The following is a 23,512-nucleotide window of genomic DNA, read 5'->3' on the forward strand; positions in this document are numbered from 1 at the left end:
GCTCAAAAAAAGCCGCCACGCTTAACACATGAGTATCTGAGTAATCACATTACAAATTAGTCTGAAAAAATGTTATTTAAAATAAATAAGTAAAACATAAACGTGACAACCCCGCAAGATCCACAAAAGCATAAGCACACTCAAGTACACGGTGTTAATACGGTAACAAGGAATACATACATGCACACATATAAATAAAAATATGCACACATTAACATGCATATATACGCGGATTTACGATGAAAACAAAAAATTAATATTCATCAGCGTTCACACTGAGGATGTAGCCATTTTCGGTTAATGTTTTTTTTAAGTTATGTTGTTGTTGTAACAATTATCACTGCACATTGCATTTGTTTTATTAGCAAGCTTGCATGTTTCTACAATATTTTATAATAATTTGCACATGCGTAAATCCCACCCTTTTATTGTCGGCCGCGTTGACATCAGCAACTCAGCAACATTGCAGAGAACATTATGCATAGCGCCTTAGCACAGTTTAGTGCATTCGATCTGACGTGCCTGAAATTTCAATTATCACAATTTACCGCTTGGAAGCTTAATAAATTTTATATTTTGCATTGCACTTTTAATGCATATTCATTAAACTTAGTGCATTTTTGGGTATAAAAATGTGTTTTGTTGCATTGCACGAAACCAGTTGTCGGTTATATTCGTTGTGTTGCGGTGCTAAAAACAGTCAAGAAATGTTTTGGTTTAAGGTTGGTGAAAACAATACAAATGTGTGCAAAATACAGAACGTACATACATATATGACATAAATAAAATGCTGAAATCTTTTTAATTAGTATTTTTCAAAACAAATTTATTAAAAAGTAAAAAAATAAAATTCCACTAAACAGTGATGACATCAATCAACGGTTAGGATTTAATGAACTGAGTTGAAATTATTAATGTGTTAGAACCTTTTTCACAAAATTATCTTTACATCTTGTTGCTAAATTCTGAAGCAAAAGCTAAAACACTAACCAAACGTTCGCTCTCTTCCACAGACCGGTGTTATTTGCTTACTATTTGTTAGCTGTGTTCTAGCTGAAGCGCCATATGCCGCCACAGGTTGGCGTCCACTGCGCCCTTTTAACTTGCCTACCGACTACTTGCCTCCAGCACGTGATATTGAAAAGCAAAGACAACCACAACAATCCATATTTGAAGTAGAACTCAAAAAACAGCGTATTGAATATGTAGGACAAATACAAGAAAATACTTTGAATTCTCCTAATAGGCGACCGGCTAATGCACACTTGCCACCAAGGAGACAGAGCACTGATTTTGACTTAAAAGTACAACGCCCTCCTTATCAGAAGCCAGGACCCCAGTTCGTTTTGCAAACAGCGGGCTATCGACCACAAGGGCAACAGAACACACGCATATTTCAAATATCAAACACCAAACAACAATTGCCGGGACAACAACGTCCTCTGCGTCCACAAAAACTAAAAACTTCGCTTTCGGAGTGCAACAACAATCTGCTTTATCTCGACCAGCACAAACTTATGGGCCACCAAGCAACGGAGGAGAGCAACAATTTACCATTAACTACCCGGAAGATATAGAGCCACGGCAAGCGGATGCTGAATTGGAGGAAGCAACGCGTATTGCCATCGAAGCACTTAATGCAGCCAAAGACGCTTACAATCGTAAACTCGAACCTGATGCAGTGAGTAGTGATGACGGTGCATCAGAGGCAGATGTGCAGGAGGTTAACGTTGACGGTACAAAGAAAGCAAGTGCCGGCTACCCCGCCTCACGTGCGACTCGTGGTCAATATTATGTTTTGGGACCTGATAATCGCCTGCAGTTGGTGCGTTTCACAACTACACAAAGTGAGGAGGAGGCTCGAAAGAATGGTGGTTTCACTGCACAATTGCAGTATACGCCTGTAGGTGAAATTAACGATCCGATTTTCAAATCCAACAGCAATGGGCAATTAGTCAGAATTGTTAAAAAATAATATCGTTTACGTTAGATGCGCCACATAATACCTTGGCTGTGTAAACATAACTATAGCTATGTATAACTGAAATCAAGGTTAAGGTGTATGGACAGATGTAAATACATATGTATGTAAATGAATATATATAAGTGCATACCTTTTAGATGTAATGATTGGTGTTTGTTTTCTTATTGGACGAAATAAATTCTCCTAATTTCATAACGAGACTTCAGGATTTCCCCTTGCAACACTTAATTTAAAAACACACAACACACACGAATTAGCATGAAAGCTTTTGAAAGAACTGGCGAATGACTTCTGCAAACACCATTTTTTTAAAGAGGGCCACATCACTCACAGAATTGGCAGAACTCACACTTTGCACACATTATCCTTTGCACTGAATCGATATTTATTACCACTTTCATTTCTATTAGCTTAATTTTTAGAATAAATAAAGTTAAAATCAGTTACCGACGCCACCGGAAAGCGGTAAATTTTCTACTGAGCTAACTGTCAAAAACAGTAAAAGAGGAAAGAAAGAAAATAAAACGAAATACCCAAGAGTTTTGAAGTTGCCAAGCTACAAAAAATGAATTTATTCGATTAAATAATTTATATTCAGTAATATGGAATATTCAAACGGTAACTAATAAACTTATGACAATTTGGATATTAATTATATTATTATCGTAAATTTTTCGATATTATTGCCGTTGCTGTAAGAAATGCACAATATTCACTAATCGCTCCAAATCCAAAATCCACCACTTTCTATTGTGCCTTTGCTTATCAAAATTATCATCTTCCGCTTTATATGACATTCGCAGTATAGCACTGTTTTTCATCGCTTGGTTGCGCATAGCACGATAGTAACATTTATGTTTTAAAGTTTTTATTGAGAAAAAGTTGCTTTTATTTTCTGTAAAAATATTAGAAATTGTATTAAAACAATATCAGACAATTGTGTGTTAAATGGAGTTTGAAATAAATAAGTCTAAAGTGATCAGAAGCCAATGAAGTAAAGGCATGGTCAATAAATTTTTCAGTGTTTTTTTTTCTTTTTGGTGTATGTTAGTTTGTGTGAATGTACTGCTCGGAGCGGCAAACTATAAAGGAAATAGATAAATAAACAAAAAAGCCAGCCCGAGAAAAAATATAAAAGGTAACAAAACAAGTCAGTGATTGAAGTCTACCGCTTATATGTTCTACATGTTGTTGTTGCTATATATATAACTCGTATGGTGTGCGAAAACGAAATAAGCATAAATATTTACATTTAATTTCGCGATTTGTGCTTATTTACGAACGCAATAACTTTTGTTCATAGCGATAGTGTGTATGTATGCATATACATAGTTGCTTGCTAGACGAGCGAAAATAAGCAATTTTTCTACATTTCTAATAAAACATGAACTCCAGCTTAACTCATTTATACCAATAAGAAATTGCAGCTATTTTATTAACAAAAATTTGGCCACATTTACATCTTATTTTCACTAACAAACAACTAGCATGTACCAGCGGTAAAAAACAAAACTTACTTGACGAACCAGTTTTGCTTAACAAATCTTTTAATTGGTTTAAAAATATATACTTCTTCTTTTACAGCGTATCAACCGTACCAAGAATGATAATGGAATTTATTTACAGAACATTTCAGTAGCTGGTTATGTGTACATTGCTATAAACTAAACGCCTTTAATGCTTAGCAATATGGAGTGGATATTTGTAATGCTTTTGCTCTTCAGCTGTGACGCAGTGGTGCTGGATGATTTCGATGGCAGTGATGCAGTTATAGCTTCCAATGCAAATACTACTAATCACATTAACAGTAATGTTCCTCTATTTTTAAGTAATACTAGCTTTAATGCATATCAGAAAGTAACCACGGAATTGCCGAAAGTGGCGAAGGACTTTGTCACTGTGAATATCAATGCATTACCGGTGCCAAAGCCGTCTTCAACCAGTGTGGCGCCTCAAAAAGTGTCTTTGAGACACAATACAAGTGAAGAATCTAATGCTAGCGCTGTAAGTAGCAGTATTATCGCACCATCGGCTTCTTCGCCATTCACCCAAACTTCAGCGAGCGTGTTTTTCACAAACTATATTAATCAGCAAAATGTGCTGGAGCTGGTGCGCAACATTGACGCGCGTTTGCGGATTATACGCAATGTTGAAATGCGTATTGCGACCATACAGGTGAATTTTTAGATGGAATTATAAAATAACGTTAACTTAAACGCTGTTTTTTGCAGGAATTATTTGACTCGATGCATTTTAGTGGCAATAGCGCCGCACTCAACCTGGGCGCACAGAAGAATAGTAGCGACGCACTGTACAGTTCTTTGTCGGCCACTCTAGAACAAGATTTGCAGATCTTCGGCAAGCGACTCGCTAAGAAGCTACAAAAGGCGACGCATGTAGTGTTGGAACTGCGAGATTTCTTCCATACAAACATTACAAAAGTGCTGCTGCAGCAACATCTGCAGACAACCGAATATGGTGATGAAAACGACGATGTCGATACTGAAGCAGATGATATAGAGATAGATGAAGATGATGAAGAAAACGAAGCTGAAAGTGAAGAGGACGAATTTGATGTTGAAATCGATGAATTAGATGGATTGGTGGACACAGGACATGACGTGCGTAATTTGCGCTTGTATTTGCACACATGCATACAGGCTTTTCAAAGCAATGCCAACAATAGGCAAATAATTGCGGAGTCAAATTACAACAAGCAACAAATACAAATCCTAAACTATCTTAAGACTGATTTACCAAGCCATAAATCACAGTACTTACAGCATTTCGATCATTCCAACACTTTTATGGATGAAGGTTCCTTTGAGGCGCGCGCCAATGCGTACATACTCGAAAAACTACAAACTTTGAAGAATGCATTAATGAAAAGTGATTTTTCCATTGAGCTTACTAAATTACCGACAAATGTGCGCAGCACAGCCTCAACAACAGCCACAACTAACGCGAAACTGAAATTCCTAGGAAACCACTTTAAACATATATACTTCCTATCGCGCAGCGATCATGCTGACGATCTGCGCACACACTATTACGAAGACAACTATTTCCAGCAATTGTATGTATCGTCCATAAAAAATAAATACGTTTTTCTATTACTTGACGTCGGTTCGGCTATGAATATGGAATTGCTGGAACTAACGAAGGCATTGGGTAAACTCGCTTAGTCCGTTAACTAAAAATAACAATATACATGATTTTTCCATTTAATTTCAGCTGCAAATATTTTGCAACTACTATCGCCTAGCGATCTAATTTCCATAGCGACGGTGTCCGATGAGGCACATCTTATGCAGTTCGATACCTACCCCAACGACGCAGCAAACGGCGTCTTCTATGCTACCCGAGCACGTAAAGAAGAGATTCTGAATTATATACATTCACTCGCTGTGACAAAAGGCCAAACAAACCATTCGCTCGGCTTCGAATATGCCTTCCAAACAGTATATCAGCTTCAGAACATCAGTGTGATAACGGAACAAAATCCGATACAATTTATTTATGTCACGCGTGGTCTACTCACCAATCTCTCCGACACGATGCATGTGCTCCAAGTGATTGCAAACGGCCAGCGTCAATTAATAGATCCAATAGTTATACACACGTGCGCGGTGGTCACCGATGAAAAGCGCATAATGTATGAGAAGCAATTTCTCACTGATATCGCCACACAAAACTATACTAAGTACAAAATACCGGTAAACGAATGGTTAGAAGGTGAGGCTGATCGCCAAGAATTGGTCGGGAAATTTTTCGTGTTGACTAAAACACAAACGGACGAACTGATGCGCTTGTGCGTTGCATTATTTCAGCATACATTTAGCGAGCGATATTTGAGCCAGAGTCTGGAGGTGCAGCTGCCTGTGGTGGAGCCAAATAGTGGTGGTACGTAAAGCTTGTTAAAATAAAAATCCGCAATTATATAGAATTAATAATATATGTACGCATTACAGATGCTATTGTATCAGTCACACATGCCGTGCCGCCTTTCGGTTTAGTGGGCGTTAATCTTTATTTGACCGATTTGGTAGAGGACGTAATCAGCTATGGACAACCAACACAAAACGCCAATAAAAATGAGTTCAGCTACGCATTCCTTATCGATCGTAACGGTATAACCATCGCGCATCCGGCATTTCCACGTCCCATGACACAGCAACAGACACCATTTCCCGTGGATATAGCCTTCTTGGAGAACTCAACGGATTTTGCATATACGAGGAAACAAATTCTACACGAAGAGCGTGGAAACCTGACGACGAACGTCTACCTCACCAGGGACCGTAAAATCGAGGTTTGGTCATGAAAACATAAAACAATTTTTACTATATGAATGTACCTTTTAATATAAAACTTCTCACCCGACGCACTGTTTTGCTGTAATTTCAGTCTTTTGAGCGAATTTATCAATGGCAGTCCATATTGGGCATCTACATACTGTGCCTCGTGTCTACTTTTAAAGCAGAAACAAGTCCCAGCAACTCTTCCACGGCAGCAAATACTGATAACAGCTTGCGAGCAGCAACTCTAACGGTGCCACCCGGCTTGCCATTAAACTTACAGCGTTTCAGCATAACCAAGGAGAACACAGCTCGGTTCCACAACAATAATTATGACTATTTCTCCAGCATGGAATTGCTTTATCACCGGCTGGACCTGGTGCCACCATCTAATGGTCAGGCATGCCGTTACTTTCGCCAAGTGGCCACTATGGGTATGTTAATTGTCTTTACTCAAAAATGAAATACACTAAATTGCTTTTTTCAGATACTCCCACGCTTTTCTTGAGTGCTTCCGCTTTCATGTCGCCCTTCACCTTTCTACACAACAATCGTGTGAACTCACCACGTGCCCAGATACGAACGGTGGAGAGTATAATGGCTTACTTGAAAGACACCACTGGCCTCCTGGCGAATCCAGGTCTGCGCCCACAAATACGTCAAGAAGTGAGTGCGCTTTATAATGCCATGCGACACTTGAAGAAACGACATCAGGATGCACGTGGCACACTCAAGAACTACATCATACGCCGTTACATAGCCAGTGTAAATGGCGTACTTCAAGTCTACCCAGGTTGTTTGCTTAGCACTAATTATGATCCGACACGTCGGCCGTGGTTCCGTAAGGCTTTACAACAGCCTGGTAAAATTATCACAACCGAACCCTATTTGGATGCTGGCGGCGCGGGGTACATCGTCACCATTGCGCATACGATTTTCGAAGGCAAATCAAATGCGTTGCACTCTGTTGAACGCGATGAACCGGTAGCCATTGTTGCACTCGACTTGCCTTACGCATACCATTACAAAATGATACTTGACTCCACGCCCCTCTGCCAGATGAAGCATATCAAATGTCTGCTCTTCGAAAACGAAGGTTACCTTTTAGCGCATCCGAGTATGCTAGAAGCGAGCACACAAACACGCAACCAACGTCGGCCACACGAGCACCTCACACACAAGGAATCCTACCTAGCCAACGATATACTCAATCATAAATCGCTGGTGCGCAAATTGGCCTGCGCGAACTACCAAAATCGTACGCTGCAACGCTACTATGTGTTCAACACCTCGCTGAGCGACATACTCACGAATGTAGTGCATGGCGAACGCACTAAATACGCCATCGCACTGGTCTATGGCAGCAACATATTTGCCGCCGTGCTCAATTCGACCTGCGATGGCGGTGCGTTCTGTCCCTGCAGCACGATTGATCGCATTTGTTTGAACTGCAATCGTATGGACCAGATGGACTGCGAGTGCCCGTGTGAATGCCCCATGGAAATGGAGGTTTTCAATGGCGCTGTGGGCGCAAAACAAGCGGACCCTGCGGAGTCGTCCATAGCACGTTTTCTAAATTACACGCAACAGTTTTCGTATTGCGAACCGCCCAGCGAACATTTCATTGCCTTGCCGCCGGTCAGCGCAGAATATCAGCTCTTGCATTCGTGCGTCAGCATCAACTGTGACGTGTATGGCACGCAGAGTGAGTGTCTCGGTGTGATGGGTTGTGAATGGTGCCAGCAAGACCTAGACGGCAATGGCTTTACGGCGTCCTTTTGTGCCGCGCAGGCATCTTGCTTTAATGGTGAGTGCGCGAATCACAAATATTTTCAGTTTTTTGTTTTAATAATCATTCTTAATTTCGCAAATAGGTGTGCTCTCCTCACTTACACCGTATGGTGATTTGGACGATGTGGACATAATCGCCGCACACAGCTACAATCCCGGGCAAAAGCCCAGCTCATACTCGGCTTTTGGTCCAGTGGGTGGCGCTATTATTGTGTTGGCCTTCGTAATGGGTTTCGCCATATACTGCTATCGCCACAATATGGACGCACAATCGCAAGAGCAATTCTATGTGGACTCGATGCAAGAAGAGAATTATGGTCTGCCACTGTCGCGCTTCAATTTCGACGATTGCCAAGCACATGACGAACCACCCGGCAGCAATGGTGGTTACGATCATCCGTCCGCACAGCGTAATCTTATACATCCCGCCGACATTTCGCCCTACCATATGTCCACCGGCAGCAGCTACCGCCGGCCGCCGAACGGTGAATCGGACCACGGTTACTCCACTATGACGCCGCACGAAGACTCCTCCGATCACCAATGCTTCGCTCTGGCCGAACCACTCCTCCTGCATGACAAACGCCACAGCAAATCCGACACCATGTCCATATCAACTTCCATATCGAGCCCCACAAACCGCCACCATCAACCACACTATCAAAACCCATACCTCAACCATCCAGCACCAGCGCCGACGCAAGCAAAAGATATCTTGCCGACGCGCTACCAAATAAACTCACCGAAAAAGTACCAACAGGCGGTGACACCCACACGCCACTTTGGCGACGCTGCACCGGTCTATGGCCAGACAACACTGCCGCTAAACGACTCGACCGAGGACTGCATGGCGGCGCCGCGCTACATACTGGCGCCGGTAACGGTACATAGACATATGGAACCGACGGAAACGTAGTTACCGCGTTGACGAAACCGTTTTATGGCAACTGATCGCATATGCTCTTTATAGATTAGCCAATAAGTTGAAAGTATTAACCCAGCAAGTGTTTGCTTAACTTAAATGTGGGCATAAGTTAAATTTAAGCTGCGTAAATCATGTGTAATGCTTTACCGCAATCAGTACTTCCAAGCGCCTACGTTTTAAGCAAATATTTACATATTTTTATTGTCTAACAGTTTTAGGCCTACACACTTGTTTGTCAATTTTTAAAAGCATGCATGTATGTAGTTGTGTCCAGCTATCGCTTCTTGTTGCAGCTTTTTACAAAAATTTTATTAGCGTTAAGTTTGCATTTTAAGCTATTGATTAGTGTATATATTTAAGCTCTCAAATGCATGCGTACACGCATACATATATACACACATAAATGTTGCATTTAAAGCTGTGCTGTTACAAGTTACCTACGAACACATCACACACCGTCTCTACCTGCAAAACGCTGCAAATCACTTTATATCGTAATCGCCAATGCGAATTCATGTGAAAGTGAAATTGTCGCGAAATCGCTCTCTTTATTACTCTAATTATTAATATTACCACAATTGCACGTTCACAGCAACAATACGTCAACTGTTTTCCATGCGCCAACACTAACTAACGGCAATGTCATGTCATGACTTTGCTTGAGTTGTTAAAGCAAAGGCTTTGTTTTTTCTATTAAATAAGTATTACATGCCACCATCCATTAGATATACGATTTTCGCCCATTAAAGTGTTTAAAGAAATTTGTTGTAATGAAATTGAGTGACTTAAACTGTTTCTTGCCGCATATAGTCGTCTATTAACTAGTATATAAATCGCATTTAGTCTGTCGTTAAGGCGCCACCTCGGCAATTGTATGCTTTCTATGTCTTTGATTTCGACTTTATGTCTAAAAAATATAGTAAATATATTTAAAGTGAGGTACTATGTACTTATGTATACAAAAACAAAAACAAATTGTGCAGTAGTAAATGCATATAAAAAGTACCGTTGTTTACCCAAGTAATTACTTTAAGCTAATAACTAATTGTTTACTCAAATAAAATATTACTGAATATGAACACTTCATTATTTACACAAACTTATGCTGCCGCTGAGGGCAGAACTATGGTGAAGTTTTTTATGAATAAAATAATTGTAAGAAATTGAATGAAAATTCTGTGTTTTTTTTGTCGAAATATGTGAGATATAGCAGTAAAGCGGTTTCCGTGCCACAGTTCATTTGCGTTAAACAAATTCCGGCGCCAAAACAAAAGACTTAAGCAACGAACTTTTCACTTATTTTTGAATTTTGATCAAAATGCCGTTATTTAACCAAAGAAGACAAGCTGAAACACAAAATAAGCGTTAAACTTCGAAAAAAGTATTTCACCGGACCAAAACAAAAGACTTAAGCAACGAACTTTTCACTTATGTATGTACATATGTACATATGTACATATTTTCGATTTTTGTTCAAAATGCGTCTATTTCTCTAACACAAACAAGCTAAATTACAAAATAACGTAACAATTTTAATTCTTTTGTAAAGAAAAAACTCGAAATAAGTTATTTTTTTACTTTTTTGAAAAGAATTAAATTTACCAAAAAATCTTTTTGAAAAACACAAAATTTCCAAAAAATATTTTGTTAAAAGCTCTTGTTATTTTCGATGTTATTAATAAAATTAAATATGTATATTTGAAATAAATTTATTTTCGAAAGTAAAAATTTCAAAATTTTTCGAAAATTTTTTTTTGAAAAGAAAAAATTCGAAAAAATTAAATTTTTAAAAATTTTTCTGAAAAGAAAATTCGAAAAAATATTTAAAAATTTTTTCAAAAAAATTTCGAAAAAAATTTTGACAATATTGTAATTTTCGATGTTATTAATTTCTATACGTATCGTTATAAAAATTTTAAATATGAAATTTATAGTAGTTCGAAAATAAAAATTGTTTAAAAAAAATTTCAAAACTGTTTCGAAAAAAAAAAAATTCAAAATTTATTCGGAAAAAACTTTGAAAAAAAATTTCAAACGAATAATTTCGATATATTTTTGAAAAAAATTAAAAAATTAGAGAAAAAATTTATTACGAAATATTTCAAAATTTTGTTAAAAGAAAAAAATGGTCTTTTATTATTTGCATTTTGATGAAAAAAAATCAAAAAATTTTCGGAAAAAATTTCAAAAGTTTTTTAAAAAATTTCAAAATTTTTTCGATGAAAAAAATTAAAAAAATTTGTTGGGGAAAAATCTTTATTAGAGCAATGGCTTTATTCGAGGTTAATAACTTCTATACGTCTCGTTGGAAAAATTTCAAAATTTTTTCAAACAAAAAAAAACAATTTCAAAATTGTTCGAACAATCAATATGTATCGTTAGAAAAGTTTTAAAGATTTTAAAAAAATTCGAAATTCTTAAAAAAAAAATTTAAATTTTTCAAAACAAGCTAAAATACAAAATAAACGTTAAACTTCCAGTGGTACAACAACAACAAATAACTAGCAAAATGTCAACAAGCTGACGATAACAAATCAGCGTGCTGCAAAGTGAGACTTCAATGGAGGACAAACCGAAAGATGAGCAAATAAATGCGGTAATGTGGAGTGCGACCAAGATTTAGACGTAGCTGGGCCTACGTGTGCGTTAGATGTGCAATTAGACGCACACAAACACACGCACCAAGGAGTCTGGTCGGAGCGCTGTGGCCGACACTAGCGCAGCCAGTGGTGTGTGTGTCCATCGGCTAGAGCAAGCATTTTCAAAGAACACGTTTCAAACGGTGGCGGCGTGAAAAACGAGAAACACTCTCACCGCCACTTTCATTTCACCGCACGATTAACTACGAGACGCTCTGTGGCAGTGTGTCAATATTGTAAAGCTTGTTGTTGTTAGTTGCATGCTCGCATGTAGTCTATCGCCAAGCTAATACCGCTCTAACCACCATATCCGATAATAGCTGCTGGAGGCTGCGGCGACTCCCGTTGATGACAATATTTAGTCGCGGCCACAGCCAATCGGCCAAGTGGCTCACTGGCTCAGTAGCTGAGCGCAATCATAACAATGTAGGCTGCGTGCATTTTGTTTTGAGCGTTACCGAGGTGCAGACGCGCGAATTTTCAATTGTCCAGCAAGACAAACAGACACACAAAAATATATTCGATTTGAAGTCATTTGCATTTTAATCGCAGCCGCCAGAATGGAAAGTGAAAACGCGCATGCGCGACCTGTATTAAGCGCAAATGCAAGGAATACACGCTGTTTAAGTAGAACTGTGCCAGATAAACGCACCATAAACTGGACTTTGTTTACGAAACGTTGCTTGCTGGCGCTACAGTCTTTGTTGCGCTTGACATGCACTTTATTGGCGCTAAATAGCTGTTGTACGCACACGCCAGCATTGCTGGTGCAAGCTGCGCCCAGTCTCGCTTGGCTTAAATCGGACTTGCGCACAAATGGTACGCATAGCATTGACCACGCTTGGCCACCTAACCTGCAGCACATCGATATTTGGAGCGCAATAGAGCAGTCGAGCTCCGGAGCTGAGCTGGCGGCTGAGGAGGAGCCGGAAGTGCAGTCATGGCATGCTATTGAGGACTTTCAGTATGCTGGTACTGATTTTGTAGCGCCCCACGAACACACATCCGGTGCTCTTAACGGTACACAAGTGCAGCAGAAAGTGGACAAGAAGCCAAAACGTGGTAAGCATGAGTAGAGATGTGATTTCTGAGCCGAAATTATGCAAATTGTAATCTATTTGCAGTCAGAGATACCATTGAAAAGCATTTGAAAAGCAAAGACACACTGGACCCGCCAAACAGTCGCCAAAATCGCGGTAAGTGACCTTGTGTGCATGCAAATTCTGCGTGGAAACTTTCTCCGTTGACAAAAAAGTTCATTTGCACCGTTAGCCATAACTGTGCAAACGAAAATTTTGAGTATGAATGATTATTCGCGAACAAAATGTTGCTCTAACTGCACGAAATGTGATACAAGGTTTGTCCGGAAAGTAATAGGACTGATTTTCTTTCGCCACGACTGTACTTCGGAGCCACGCGCAACGACTGGATTCGGTAGAGGGCGTTCTTAGCTAACGAACGAGGCATTGTCCACCATGAATTTGTTCCTCCTGGACAAACCATCAACGCCAAGTTTTACGTGGAAGTTCTCAAGAGACTCAAACGAAGGGTCAATCGGGTCCGACAAGACATCGCAGCCGATTAGAAGTTGCACCACGACAACGCCCCGGCTTACAACGCCTTTCTTGTGAACAGCTACCTAACCAATACTGGCATCCCAACGCTTCCGCAGCCGCCCTACAGCCCAGATGTGGCCTCCTCGGACTTTTTTTTGGTTCCTTGCCTGAAAAGGCCGATAAAAGGCAAGCATTTTGAGACGACAGAGGGGAATCAAGCAGCATGCACCTCGGCTCTCAACACTCGATTGGTCCAATACATTTTTTTTAAATCGACTCGGTCCTATTACTTTCCGGACCGGAGTACAGATAGCTTAATTTTCGCGTGGCAATAACGAATATATAAACATAATATTGTAAAGAATTTACAGTTATTTACTGAGTTAACATTTCCCTAGTGATACACCTGCTTCCTGTGCCCGTGGACGGCGAGTGTCTCTCGGATGATGGCCGACGCATCGGCAACTGCTTCAACATATACGAATGCAGGGCCAAAGGCGGGATCGCGAAGGGCGATTGTGCAATGGGCTTTGGCGTGTGTTGCATATGTAAGTATAGACTTTACCGTTATCTTCGTATGCCTATATATCAACAAATTCAACAAATTGCTTCTTTCATCAATGCAGTCATCGCCAGTTGCAACACCACCATTAGTAACAACATCACATATTTGGTGTCGCCGCAATTCCCCAGCTTTATGCCGAGCAATTATAGCGCACCCTGTAGCTACAAAATAAAACTTATGAGCAATGAGGTCAGTCAGCTGCGCATAGACTTCTACCACTTTTCAATGGGGCAGCCGAATCGACGAACTGGCGTTTGCGACGGCGACGTGTTTGCGGTCAATGGCGGTCCAAGTGGCGCGCTGACCTTGTGCGGTCAAAACAGCGGACAGCACAGTGAGTAATTGAGCCGCGAAAGTGCGAGAGTGTCTAATTTTGTTCTGCTTTCAGTTTATTATGAAGTGGGTGGCGCTTCTGCGCCTCGACAGACACTCTTTGGTAATCTGCGTCCGCTCACCTTCAGTCAGCTGTATCCGAACAGCAGCGACGGCGCGATGCCGATTATTGAGATCGTCATGAATTTTACGCAACGTTTCCAACCGATACGCCTCTGGGAGATACGCATCGCGCAAATTCCCTTCAGTCAACGTGCGCCGGTCGGTTGTTTGCAGTACCACACGGGCACCGAAGGCATCATACAGGTCTGCGTCAATCCGACTGACTTTATTTTAGGAAACTAACTGGTATTATGCTCTTTTTACTCTCTTTCTCTCCACTTTAGACTTTCAATTTCGCTGAGAACGGTCGTCATTTGGCTAACCAGAACTATCGCATCTGCATGCGTCAGGAACAGTACATGTGTTCGATTATGTACCAGCCGTGTGATGAACAATCGTTTCGCATTGGTCCAGGCAGCGCTGCGGAGCCGGGCATGCTTAATATGGGCGCGCCAGCAATAATGATGGATCCTATGTTGGCTGGGGTGATGAGCACCATGATGGGTGGCGGTGGCGGGGCAACAGGCGCTGTATCTAACGACGATCCGGCGTTGGATGCCATGCCTACAATGCAGTCTACAGTGCTTGCAGACGACCCCAATATGTTGCAAATGATGGATGCAACAACAATAGCCGCTATGATGTCTAGCGCCGCATCCTCGGATGCTGCCACAACTACTACCGCCGCGGTAATGGATGCCAGCACAGCAGCAACGGACAGTAGCGCCGCCACTATGCCAACAGAGGCTGCGAGCAGTAGCGCGGCACCTCCCAGCAGCACAGAGGTTACATGTGAGTATTTTCATAAAATATGTATATATATTTGTGTGTATATTTGGACGTGTTATTGCTTTCAAAAAGCCGCCGCTCCAGCTGCCTCCGAAATGCCTGCTTCTTCAACGGAAACACCGGCCAGCAGCAGTAGCGCCACCACATTAGACACGCGTAGCAGCACCACTCCGGCTACTTCTTCTACTACGCTCAGCGATGAAATTGCAGATGAAGGTTCCGGCGGCGGTGATACCGACCCGATTGCTGGCGCCCCAACGCGTCGACCTAGACCCGTGCGTGGAGGCTTCGATTTGCTCGGTTTCTTGCGCAGCGCATTCGATTTCCATACCTTTCGACGCAGTAGCCGGCAATTGGTTGAAAAGAACGGAAACCACAGAGGTAGCGAGAGACCACCAAAAAGCGCGCGTCAGTTGTATTCGCGTTGCACAGATCGGCTCACCCTGCCTTGTATTATCGAAGACTTCATAGGCATGGGTCCGCTGGGCTCACCGACATTGCCCGGCTGCGAACCGGTGCATTGTGGCACACAATTCTGCTCCAGCGGCGTGTGGCCATGTCGCATCGAATCAACCGTGACGCCCTTCTATGTAGGCGTGCATTTCGGCAGCGGATCGGGCAAGGGTAGCGCGGAGGATAATATAGGCGCTTGTCTGCGCTATCAGCAGGTGGAATGCATGTGACGAGGCCGTTGGAAGAGCGTGCTTTTGTAGATATATTTTTAGTGTTTAAGACTGTGTGTTTGAGTGTGTTTTATATTGAAATTGATTCCAATAATTTATTTATAAACAAAATTTATAAAAAAAGAATTATAAAAAAAAAAAAAAATTATAAAAAAAAAAAAAAAAAAATATAAAAAAAATAAAAATAAAAAAAAAATAATAAAAAAATAAAAAAAATAAAAAATAAAAGTAAAACAAAATTTAAAAGAAATGTGAGAAAATTTGCGTTTATCCCGTTTATTTTCAGTTGTGAGTGTTTAATGGGTTTGTGAGTGTAACTGGGTCATCTCCGAAATTAAAATTAATTTCGAACTATTTTCCAAATTAAAAACTCGAAACAATTTTTGTTTTCTACAGCTTTTTAAACAAAGCTTTTTCCTGTGCATATTTATTTATTTATTTTTATAAATGTTCTATATTTGTAATATTCGGCAATTTCACTATTTGAGCGTCAGTAGTGTTGATATCTTACTTTCCATACGCTTGCAACACGTTTATCTAGCGTAAAATAGTTTTCTTACATTTATATTTGTAGATGCTACCAACAACAATTAAGCTCTATATAACATAAGTAAAACATAAAAAAATAATTGTATATCTAACATTCAAAAATTTTCGAAAATTCTTCGAAAAAATTTTTCGAAAAGAAAATACTTGAAAACAATTCCAAATTTTTTCAAACAAAAAATTAATAAAAAAATCGAAAAAAATTGCAATGTTCGATATTTCTACACGTATCGTTAAAAAATCTTAAATATATTAAAAAAAACGTATAATGTTCGAAAATAAAAATTTCAAAATTTTTCCGAAAACAAATTCAAAAATTTTAAAAATATTTTCTAACGAAATATTTCAAAATTTTTTTAAAAGAAAAAAATACCAAATTTTTTTCAAACAAAAAATTTCAAAAAAAAAATTTCGAAAAAAATTTTGAAATTTTCTATTGTTCAATTCACAACCTGTCGTAAAGCATCGTAAAATCGTAAAATTACAAAAAAACAAGTGTAAAAATTTATAATTAAAAATAAAAAAAAGAAAAAAACAAGTGTAAAAATTTATAATTTTACGATTTTACGATGCTTTACGACAGGTTGTGAATTGCTCATATATTTCTATACGTATCGTGAAAAAATCTCAAATATGTATATTTAAAAAAAAATTATAATAGATCGAAAATAAAAATTGCGAAATTTTTCAAAAAAAGACAAAATTTTCAAAAAACAATTTAAAGTTTGAGAAACATTTTCAAACGAAATATTTCAAAATTTTGTTCAAAGAAAAAGTCTTGCAAAAGCGCTTTTAATATTCGATATTAATAATTTCTGTATGTGATGTTAAACGAATTCCGAACATTTTTCGTAGAAAATATAAATATTTTTCGAAAAAAAATTCGATGAAAAAAAATCAAAATTTTGTCTTTATGGCTATGGCTTTATTCGAAATTAATAATTCTATACGTCTCGTTGAAAAAAAAGAAATTAATCTCAAAATTGTTCAATTGTCATACATACATATGTACAATGTACTACTAGGTATGTATGTATGTATGTACATATGTAGTATGTATTGTTAGAAAGATTTCAAAGATTTTTCGAAAGAAATATTCCAAATTTTTCGAACAAAAAAAATTTTTTCTAAACAAAATTATTCAAAAATTTAAAAAAGGTGTTAACATTTTTTCGAAAAAGAAATTTCAAAATTTTGTTTGAAAAAGAAATATCTGCAAATCGCTAGGAATATTCGATAATAATAATTTCTCTGTATGTATATATATCTTGAGAAAATTTTTAAAGATTTTCCAAACACAATTCGAAATTTTTCGAAAACAAAATTGAAAATGTTCGAAAAAAGTTTAAAACTTTATTTGTTATTGAAATTTTTTGTTGTTTTGTATTTGAAATTTGGTTTTGAAATTTTTTTTCGAAAAATTTCGATTTTATTTTCGAAAAATTTCGAATTTTTTTTTTTAAATCTTTAAATTTTTTCTAATGATACATATAGAAAATTTCAAAATCTTGTTCGAAACAGAAATTTTGGCAATAAGCGCTTGTAATATTCGGCATTTTTCTTACAACTTATTTATGGCTAGCTTTAATTTTAACAGTCGTTGAACACATTTTGCGCGTATTAGTTTGCCTACAAGCATTTTTCGTCTATGTATATAATAAGTTATTTATAATAGTATATAATATGTACATATGTATAAACATACATACATATGTATGTGTACTTCTTATAATTTGAGTGATATTCTTGGAATTTCTGTGATGATTTGCAGTTCGTTTGCAGCTTGAATGATATGTTTAAGTTTAACAAAAATAGTAAGCCAAAAAGCATTTACTTGAGCATATCTTACGACACTGTTTACATATTTTTTAGTATTTTAACGCCAAATGTAAGCAAAATACGCTTACATACTTACAAAACACAGCAATAGCCTAACTTAAGTAACATTTTAGTACCACTGTGTTGAGTATTTTTCTCACAAATAATTCACAGTTTTTATTAAATCATTTATTTTAGTAAATTGAATACTGATATTTATAGTTATATAGTAGTTATTTGTATAAAGTAATATGCAAGCAAAGCGTTGCGTTTGCGCTTTAATTTTCGAGCAGTTTCGGATATTTTTATGGGATATGCTTTTAGTAACATTTGTGTGTCTTTTTTTGTGTTTTTATGCTTCGCTTGTCTATATTTTAAATTTTAGATTTTGTAGGAATATTTTTATGCCTAAATATATAGACTATAAGTTAGTTGTTATTTTAATGAAGCTGCGTTCAGATTTTTGCTTTGCATTTGATATTTTCGCTAAAAACATGCTGGCAGCACAAACATGCTGTCAATAATATTACTCTTTAGTCTATTTCGTTATTAAAATATTTTGAGCTAACACAACTCGAATTTATTTATATTTTATTTTTCTAATATTATTTACTTAGTTGTTACAAATGTATAAACTATGTTTAGAACGTTTAAATCGGCGGTTATTAGTATTTGTACGCTTCTTTTTAGTTTGAGTATCTAATTTATTTAATATGCGATTATAACATATGCGCTCGCAGCATTCATATACACTTGTTGATATTTATTTTGGACTTTTCCTTATTGAACACACATACATACGGATATATGATTGAGTAAGACAATTCGCTACACTAAAAACAAACAGGCATTAGAAACGCCGGCGATAAAATCGACTAAAAGAATTCAATAAAAAATAGTAGCAAATGACAGCATTAAATTTTAAATATTTACATAAAATGGCTTAAGTAAGGTAAAAATAAACAATATTGAGTTATATATAAATAGTAAAATGAGAAAGTATACACAAAAAAATATTAAAAAAAAAATTATAAAAAATATTAAACAAAATTATTATAAAAAAATATTTTAAAAAATATAAATAATAAAATAAAAAATATGTAAAGGTAGCATTATAATAATATAAAATATAAATAAAATAATATATTAGATTAAATAGCAATATTTAAAAATTCATTTTGAGCATATAATTCTTGTACATTGTACAATGTTGTTTTTTATACAGCACACAGTAAACACACATATTTTAAAATACAAATTATATAAAGAAAACGAAAAATATATATATTTACATATAAATTAAGCACAAATTGTGAAAATTATGGAAAAATAAGTGTTACATAGTATCAATACGATAATTCACGGAAAATCACATTTTTGAGTCGAATTTCGACGTTTTTGTACTCTAAATGTCGGCCAATAAAAGCAACAATAACAATTGATATGGTGAGATTAGCGTTGAACATACAGTATTCCAAATGCATACATACTTACATATATAGAACAGCCAAAGCTTATTTGAAATGAGATAAAGCTTACATAAAAACTTACAACTAGAGGTTAAACACAAGCGCAAGAGCTTAAAGCTGCGTAAAATGGTAAATAGCTTAGAAAACTCAACAAGTGTAAAATAATTTAGAGCTTACATAAGCACACTTTTAAAGCGATTACAGCTAAACTAATAACGATCCGCACGTTTAAACTGAATTACACTACATAACACACCCTTTCCGATATAGATTGTGGGTGGGATGGTGCTTGCAATTAAAAATCCTGCTGCTGACCGCGTTGCAGCACATTGTTGATTCTCAAGCGCAGTGGCGAGAAGTCGATTTTCTTGAAACGCGGCAGCGAAGCAAATTTTTTCACACCACTCTGGCCGCCTACAGCCGCGTCTGCGCTGCAGCTGTCAACCGCCTCAGCCATGCCACCGTCGACCATGTTGGTCTCATCGCCTACACCCGCCATGCAGCTCTGATGCATTTCCAATTTGGAGTTTGTCACGCTGCTGCTAGACACCGGCGTGGTGGACAAATTGCTGCCAATACCAGCAGCTAAACGGTTTTCAGTTTGTCGCAACTGTAGATGGTGGTGCAGCAGATTTTCGTAGATGCGCTCCTTATCGGTGGCGTTGGTTGGTTGTCGCCTTCCGGTAGGTGAGGGTGTTTTAAGACCCTCCAATGGATTCGGTTGATCGGCAGCTATTTTTGTGTCATCAAATTTGAAGTCAATCTTTTGCAACAGTGCGAACTGTAGCAGCTCCGTTTGCAGGCGTTCACGCACATCATCGGCCAAATTCGTCACATCTGCTTCATTGTTGTTATTGTTGAAATTCTTGTCGGCACTGTTCGTTTTCTGCTTAGCATGCTTAACGGTATAGACATGTTCGGCAATTTTTAAAGCACCCGCCCGTAGAGTTTTATGTACTTTGCTGCTTTTCGGTGCACTTTTGTTGTCTGCCTCCGTCGCATAATTGCCACATTGTCGCTGCTCTATGATGCTTTGTGGTGATGACATGTAAAGGTTCTCTTTGCGCTCACGCTTTATTTTCAAAGTCACTAAGTGACGTAGACCAACCGATGAGGCGGGGTTATTGGATTTCTGAAATATTATCAAATATCAAACATTTCTCATAAATTAACATTATGAGAGAAATCATCTAACAACTGTCTGGAATGTTTTTGCCTTTAGAACAAAAACGTCAACAACAAAAACAAAATGACAACAACAAAATGTCAACAACAACAAAATGTCAACAGCAACAAAATGTTAACAGCAAGAACAACAACAAAATGTCAACAACCTACAACACCAATTAGAAAGGGAAACGCCAACAACAAAGGCAGGATGGAAAAGCAACAACAGCCAGAGTAACAAAATGAAAACAGCAACAAGAGACAACAATAATAATAACAACAATAAATTATGAATTTCTTTAAATAACGCTCGAACTAAGTTTCCAACAATGAAGACAATCTACAATAATCGAAAGAGTTTGACGAACTCCCAAAAACAACTAAATAAAAACATACAAAGTAAAATAAACACAACAAAACGTATTTTAACAAAAATAGTTTGTATTTTTTCTTCTTTTTACAGTGTGTGCCTACCTCGGTTGTGCCCGCACCAGACATTGTTGGTGAAGAATTAGCCACTGTTTGTTGCGGACTCGCTGTGGCCAATATGTGGTGGCGGCGAGTTTTGGCTGTATCACAGCTGTTCGGATAGTAAGAAGGAATTTTGTCATCGACACTGATAATTGACTTTCGCGGCGTTTGATAGTAGTTTTCCTCTTCCTCTGCCGACTTTTCTGTTTCCACAGCTGGTTGCGTGTGTGGCGACTCTGTTGGGGTACTTGTGCTTAGCGACGCAGGCGGCAGTTTATGTTCCAATTCTTGTGATGCTTTAACAGCCAATAAATTCTCGTACAAATTACCGGTAAAATCATCAACGTTGGAGGTAGATGTCAAAGCAGTTGCTGAGCTGAGAGTAGCCGAATCATCGATTTGCTTCATATTACTTTTATTTGATGTGGTATCTACGTCGGTGCTAGATTTGTGCAGATCCAACATTTGCTCATAAATCGCACTCTCTTCTGCAGTGTCTTTATGATTTACTTTTGGAGCTGATGCTTTCGGTTCTTCTGCAGACGAAGAACTTGTCGATGGATATGAGTTAGTGGAGTAACCGGATGTGGTTGGGTCGGTAGGTACCTTGTCGGTAGCCGTGTCTTCCGTTTTCTTGGGTTGGATAGGTGCCATCACACAATATCCCGTTAAATCGTCTACCAATATTTTATTTCTTTTCTGATTACTTGCAGGTATGGTGGCACCATTATAGCCTATTAAATTTATACTAGACGAATTGATAGCAGAAAAATTAAAATTGTTTGGAATTTTTTCAGACACGTTTAGACTATCCGTTGATATCCTTCCATTGGCTAATAAACATGCTTCTTTGGACGGCACGAAACAAGCGTTATGCAGACTTTCGCCGCTTAAATTTAGATCATCACAGGCTGCAATGGAATCATGCGATGCACCGCCAACGATTTCATTTTCATCAAACGTGTCCAAGTAGTTGATTTTTGATAGGTCTGGCGAGGAAAAACTATTTCGTTTTGATATAGCAGACACAGTTGTTGTCCATGACTTTTTCTGCGCTATTGCAATGGCATCGTTTGCATAAATAGGTGTAGTTCCTTCATCATTTTTAATCGGCTTAGTCGGCGTAATACTGTTAATTATATCTTCTGCAGTGCAAGCCTGTGTTTCGCTTACGCTTTCAGCACGTTTGGCTCGTCCACTACCAAATATATTGTCCAAAACATTTTTATATTTCTTTTTCTTGGCTAATTCAGACTCAGGATTTGTATTCGAACGCGGTATTTCACCTAAGATTCCTTGACCATCGAAAGTGTTTATACGTTTGCGGGGTGGTGGAAGCGGTGGCAGTGGCGGTGGTGTAGTTCCAGTTGTGGACCGCTGCTGTGATTCAGCGGTCTCTTCATGTATGGCGTTAAATGTTTTTGTAGTAGGTTTCATCTCCTCATAAATACCGGAAGCAATTGATGCTCGTGACACACGCCTTGAAAGACGTGGCTGCCCGTCAACGTATTCAAGTATTTCTTCATAAATATCTGAATTTTGCCTAGACCAACCGTGTTCGTTATTATCATGGCATATAGGAATTTTTGGCAAAGGTCCAAGTGATGAATAAATAGCCTCAGTCGAACTGCAATTTTATTTTATTGTAAATAATATTATAATATATTCTAAATGATTTGATTACTTACTCTTCATTCAAATTTTTTGGCAGCGGAATCTGCATATTTTCCTTTTCGAACTGCCTTGTGTTGCTGCCAGCCACGCCCATACTTGGATCGCGGCTCATTCTATTCTGCTCCAGCATTAATTGCCGATGTAACTCTAAATTTTTTATAGTCTTTTTTATCCATTTCATATGACGCCTGCAACTTATCTCTGTTTCCAAAGCAAAATAAATGAAACACTGCTTTCGATTTTGTGTCCAGAATAGCCCATAGCTGAACTCTTTCGTTCGCGAAGATGCTAAACTTATGCTAACACCCGGCACTATAATGGAAACACTAATATATCTTTTGGATTGGAAACGTTGTTCCTCCGTCAGACATCCTTCAGCATCATTACATCCCGTGATTGCGATACGTAAGTAGCTAGGTAGGCATTTGATGCCTTCAATTTTTACTTCACATCTGGACCATTGCTTAAACTTCAGTGAATCTGGGCGTTTATTATGTATATCCAGTTTAACATCCATATACATTGTAATCTCATTGTTTTCCATTTTAAACACTATTTTTTGATAACAAAATTAATATTTTGCAGTATAAAGTACAAAATTCATAACTCAAAACAATATTTTCAGAAAAGCCACTGGAAAAAATTCTATTGAATTTGTATGTACAATAACAAATAAATGAATGCCCATCAAGACTTTCAAGA

At 38.0% G+C, this 23,512-nt stretch overlaps 4 protein-coding genes across 5 annotated transcripts; 3 read left to right on the top strand and 1 right to left on the bottom strand.

Annotated features, from left to right (window-relative positions):
- The first annotated feature begins 671 nt into the window (after positions 1–671).
- Positions 672–2,127, top strand: LOC126755029 (uncharacterized). The gene is given in 3 exon segments (XM_050467296.1): positions 672–722; positions 1,014–1,452; positions 1,455–2,127. Coding segments are annotated over 3 exon segments (975 nt in total). The 5' UTR covers positions 672–707; the 3' UTR covers positions 1,976–2,127.
- A 768-nt stretch (positions 2,128–2,895) lies between these two features.
- On the top strand, positions 2,896–10,172 carry LOC126755028 (VWFA and cache domain-containing protein CG16868). Of its 2 annotated transcripts, none has more exons than XM_050467294.1 (8): positions 2,896–3,122; positions 3,569–4,159; positions 4,216–5,155; positions 5,219–5,887; positions 5,956–6,296; positions 6,392–6,716; positions 6,770–8,089; positions 8,157–10,172. In XM_050467294.1, the coding sequence occupies exons 2-8, from the start codon at positions 3,662–3,664 to the stop codon at positions 8,987–8,989; spliced, it is 4,926 nt and encodes a 1,641-aa protein (XP_050323251.1). In that variant the 5' UTR covers positions 2,896–3,122; positions 3,569–3,661; the 3' UTR covers positions 8,990–10,172. The 2 variants fall into 2 exon arrangements, with proteins under 2 accessions (XP_050323251.1, XP_050323252.1); XM_050467295.1 differs by lacking the exon at positions 2,896–3,122 and adding an exon at positions 3,308–3,483.
- Positions 10,173–11,900: 1,728 nt separating this feature from the next.
- On the top strand, positions 11,901–15,713 carry LOC126755407 (uncharacterized). Its single transcript, XM_050467956.1, has 7 exons — positions 11,901–12,703; positions 12,766–12,833; positions 13,592–13,741; positions 13,820–14,092; positions 14,147–14,397; positions 14,478–14,985; positions 15,055–15,713. The coding sequence occupies exons 1-7, from the start codon at positions 12,198–12,200 to the stop codon at positions 15,663–15,665; spliced, it is 2,367 nt and encodes a 788-aa protein (XP_050323913.1). The 5' UTR covers positions 11,901–12,197; the 3' UTR covers positions 15,666–15,713.
- A 3,710-nt stretch (positions 15,714–19,423) lies between these two features.
- LOC126756637 (uncharacterized) lies at positions 19,424–23,415 on the bottom strand. Its single transcript, XM_050469850.1, has 3 exons — positions 22,825–23,415; positions 21,140–22,763; positions 19,424–20,630 (listed from the first exon to the last, which is right to left on the bottom strand). The coding sequence occupies exons 1-3, from the start codon at positions 23,352–23,354 to the stop codon at positions 19,794–19,796; spliced, it is 2,991 nt and encodes a 996-aa protein (XP_050325807.1). The 5' UTR covers positions 23,355–23,415; the 3' UTR covers positions 19,424–19,793.
- Positions 23,416–23,512: the final 97 nt, after the last annotated feature.

Source organism: Bactrocera neohumeralis, chromosome 4, assembly GCF_024586455.1.
Source record: "Bactrocera neohumeralis isolate Rockhampton chromosome 4, APGP_CSIRO_Bneo_wtdbg2-racon-allhic-juicebox.fasta_v2, whole genome shotgun sequence".
Classification (NCBI taxonomy): Eukaryota; Metazoa; Arthropoda; class Insecta; order Diptera; family Tephritidae; genus Bactrocera; species Bactrocera neohumeralis.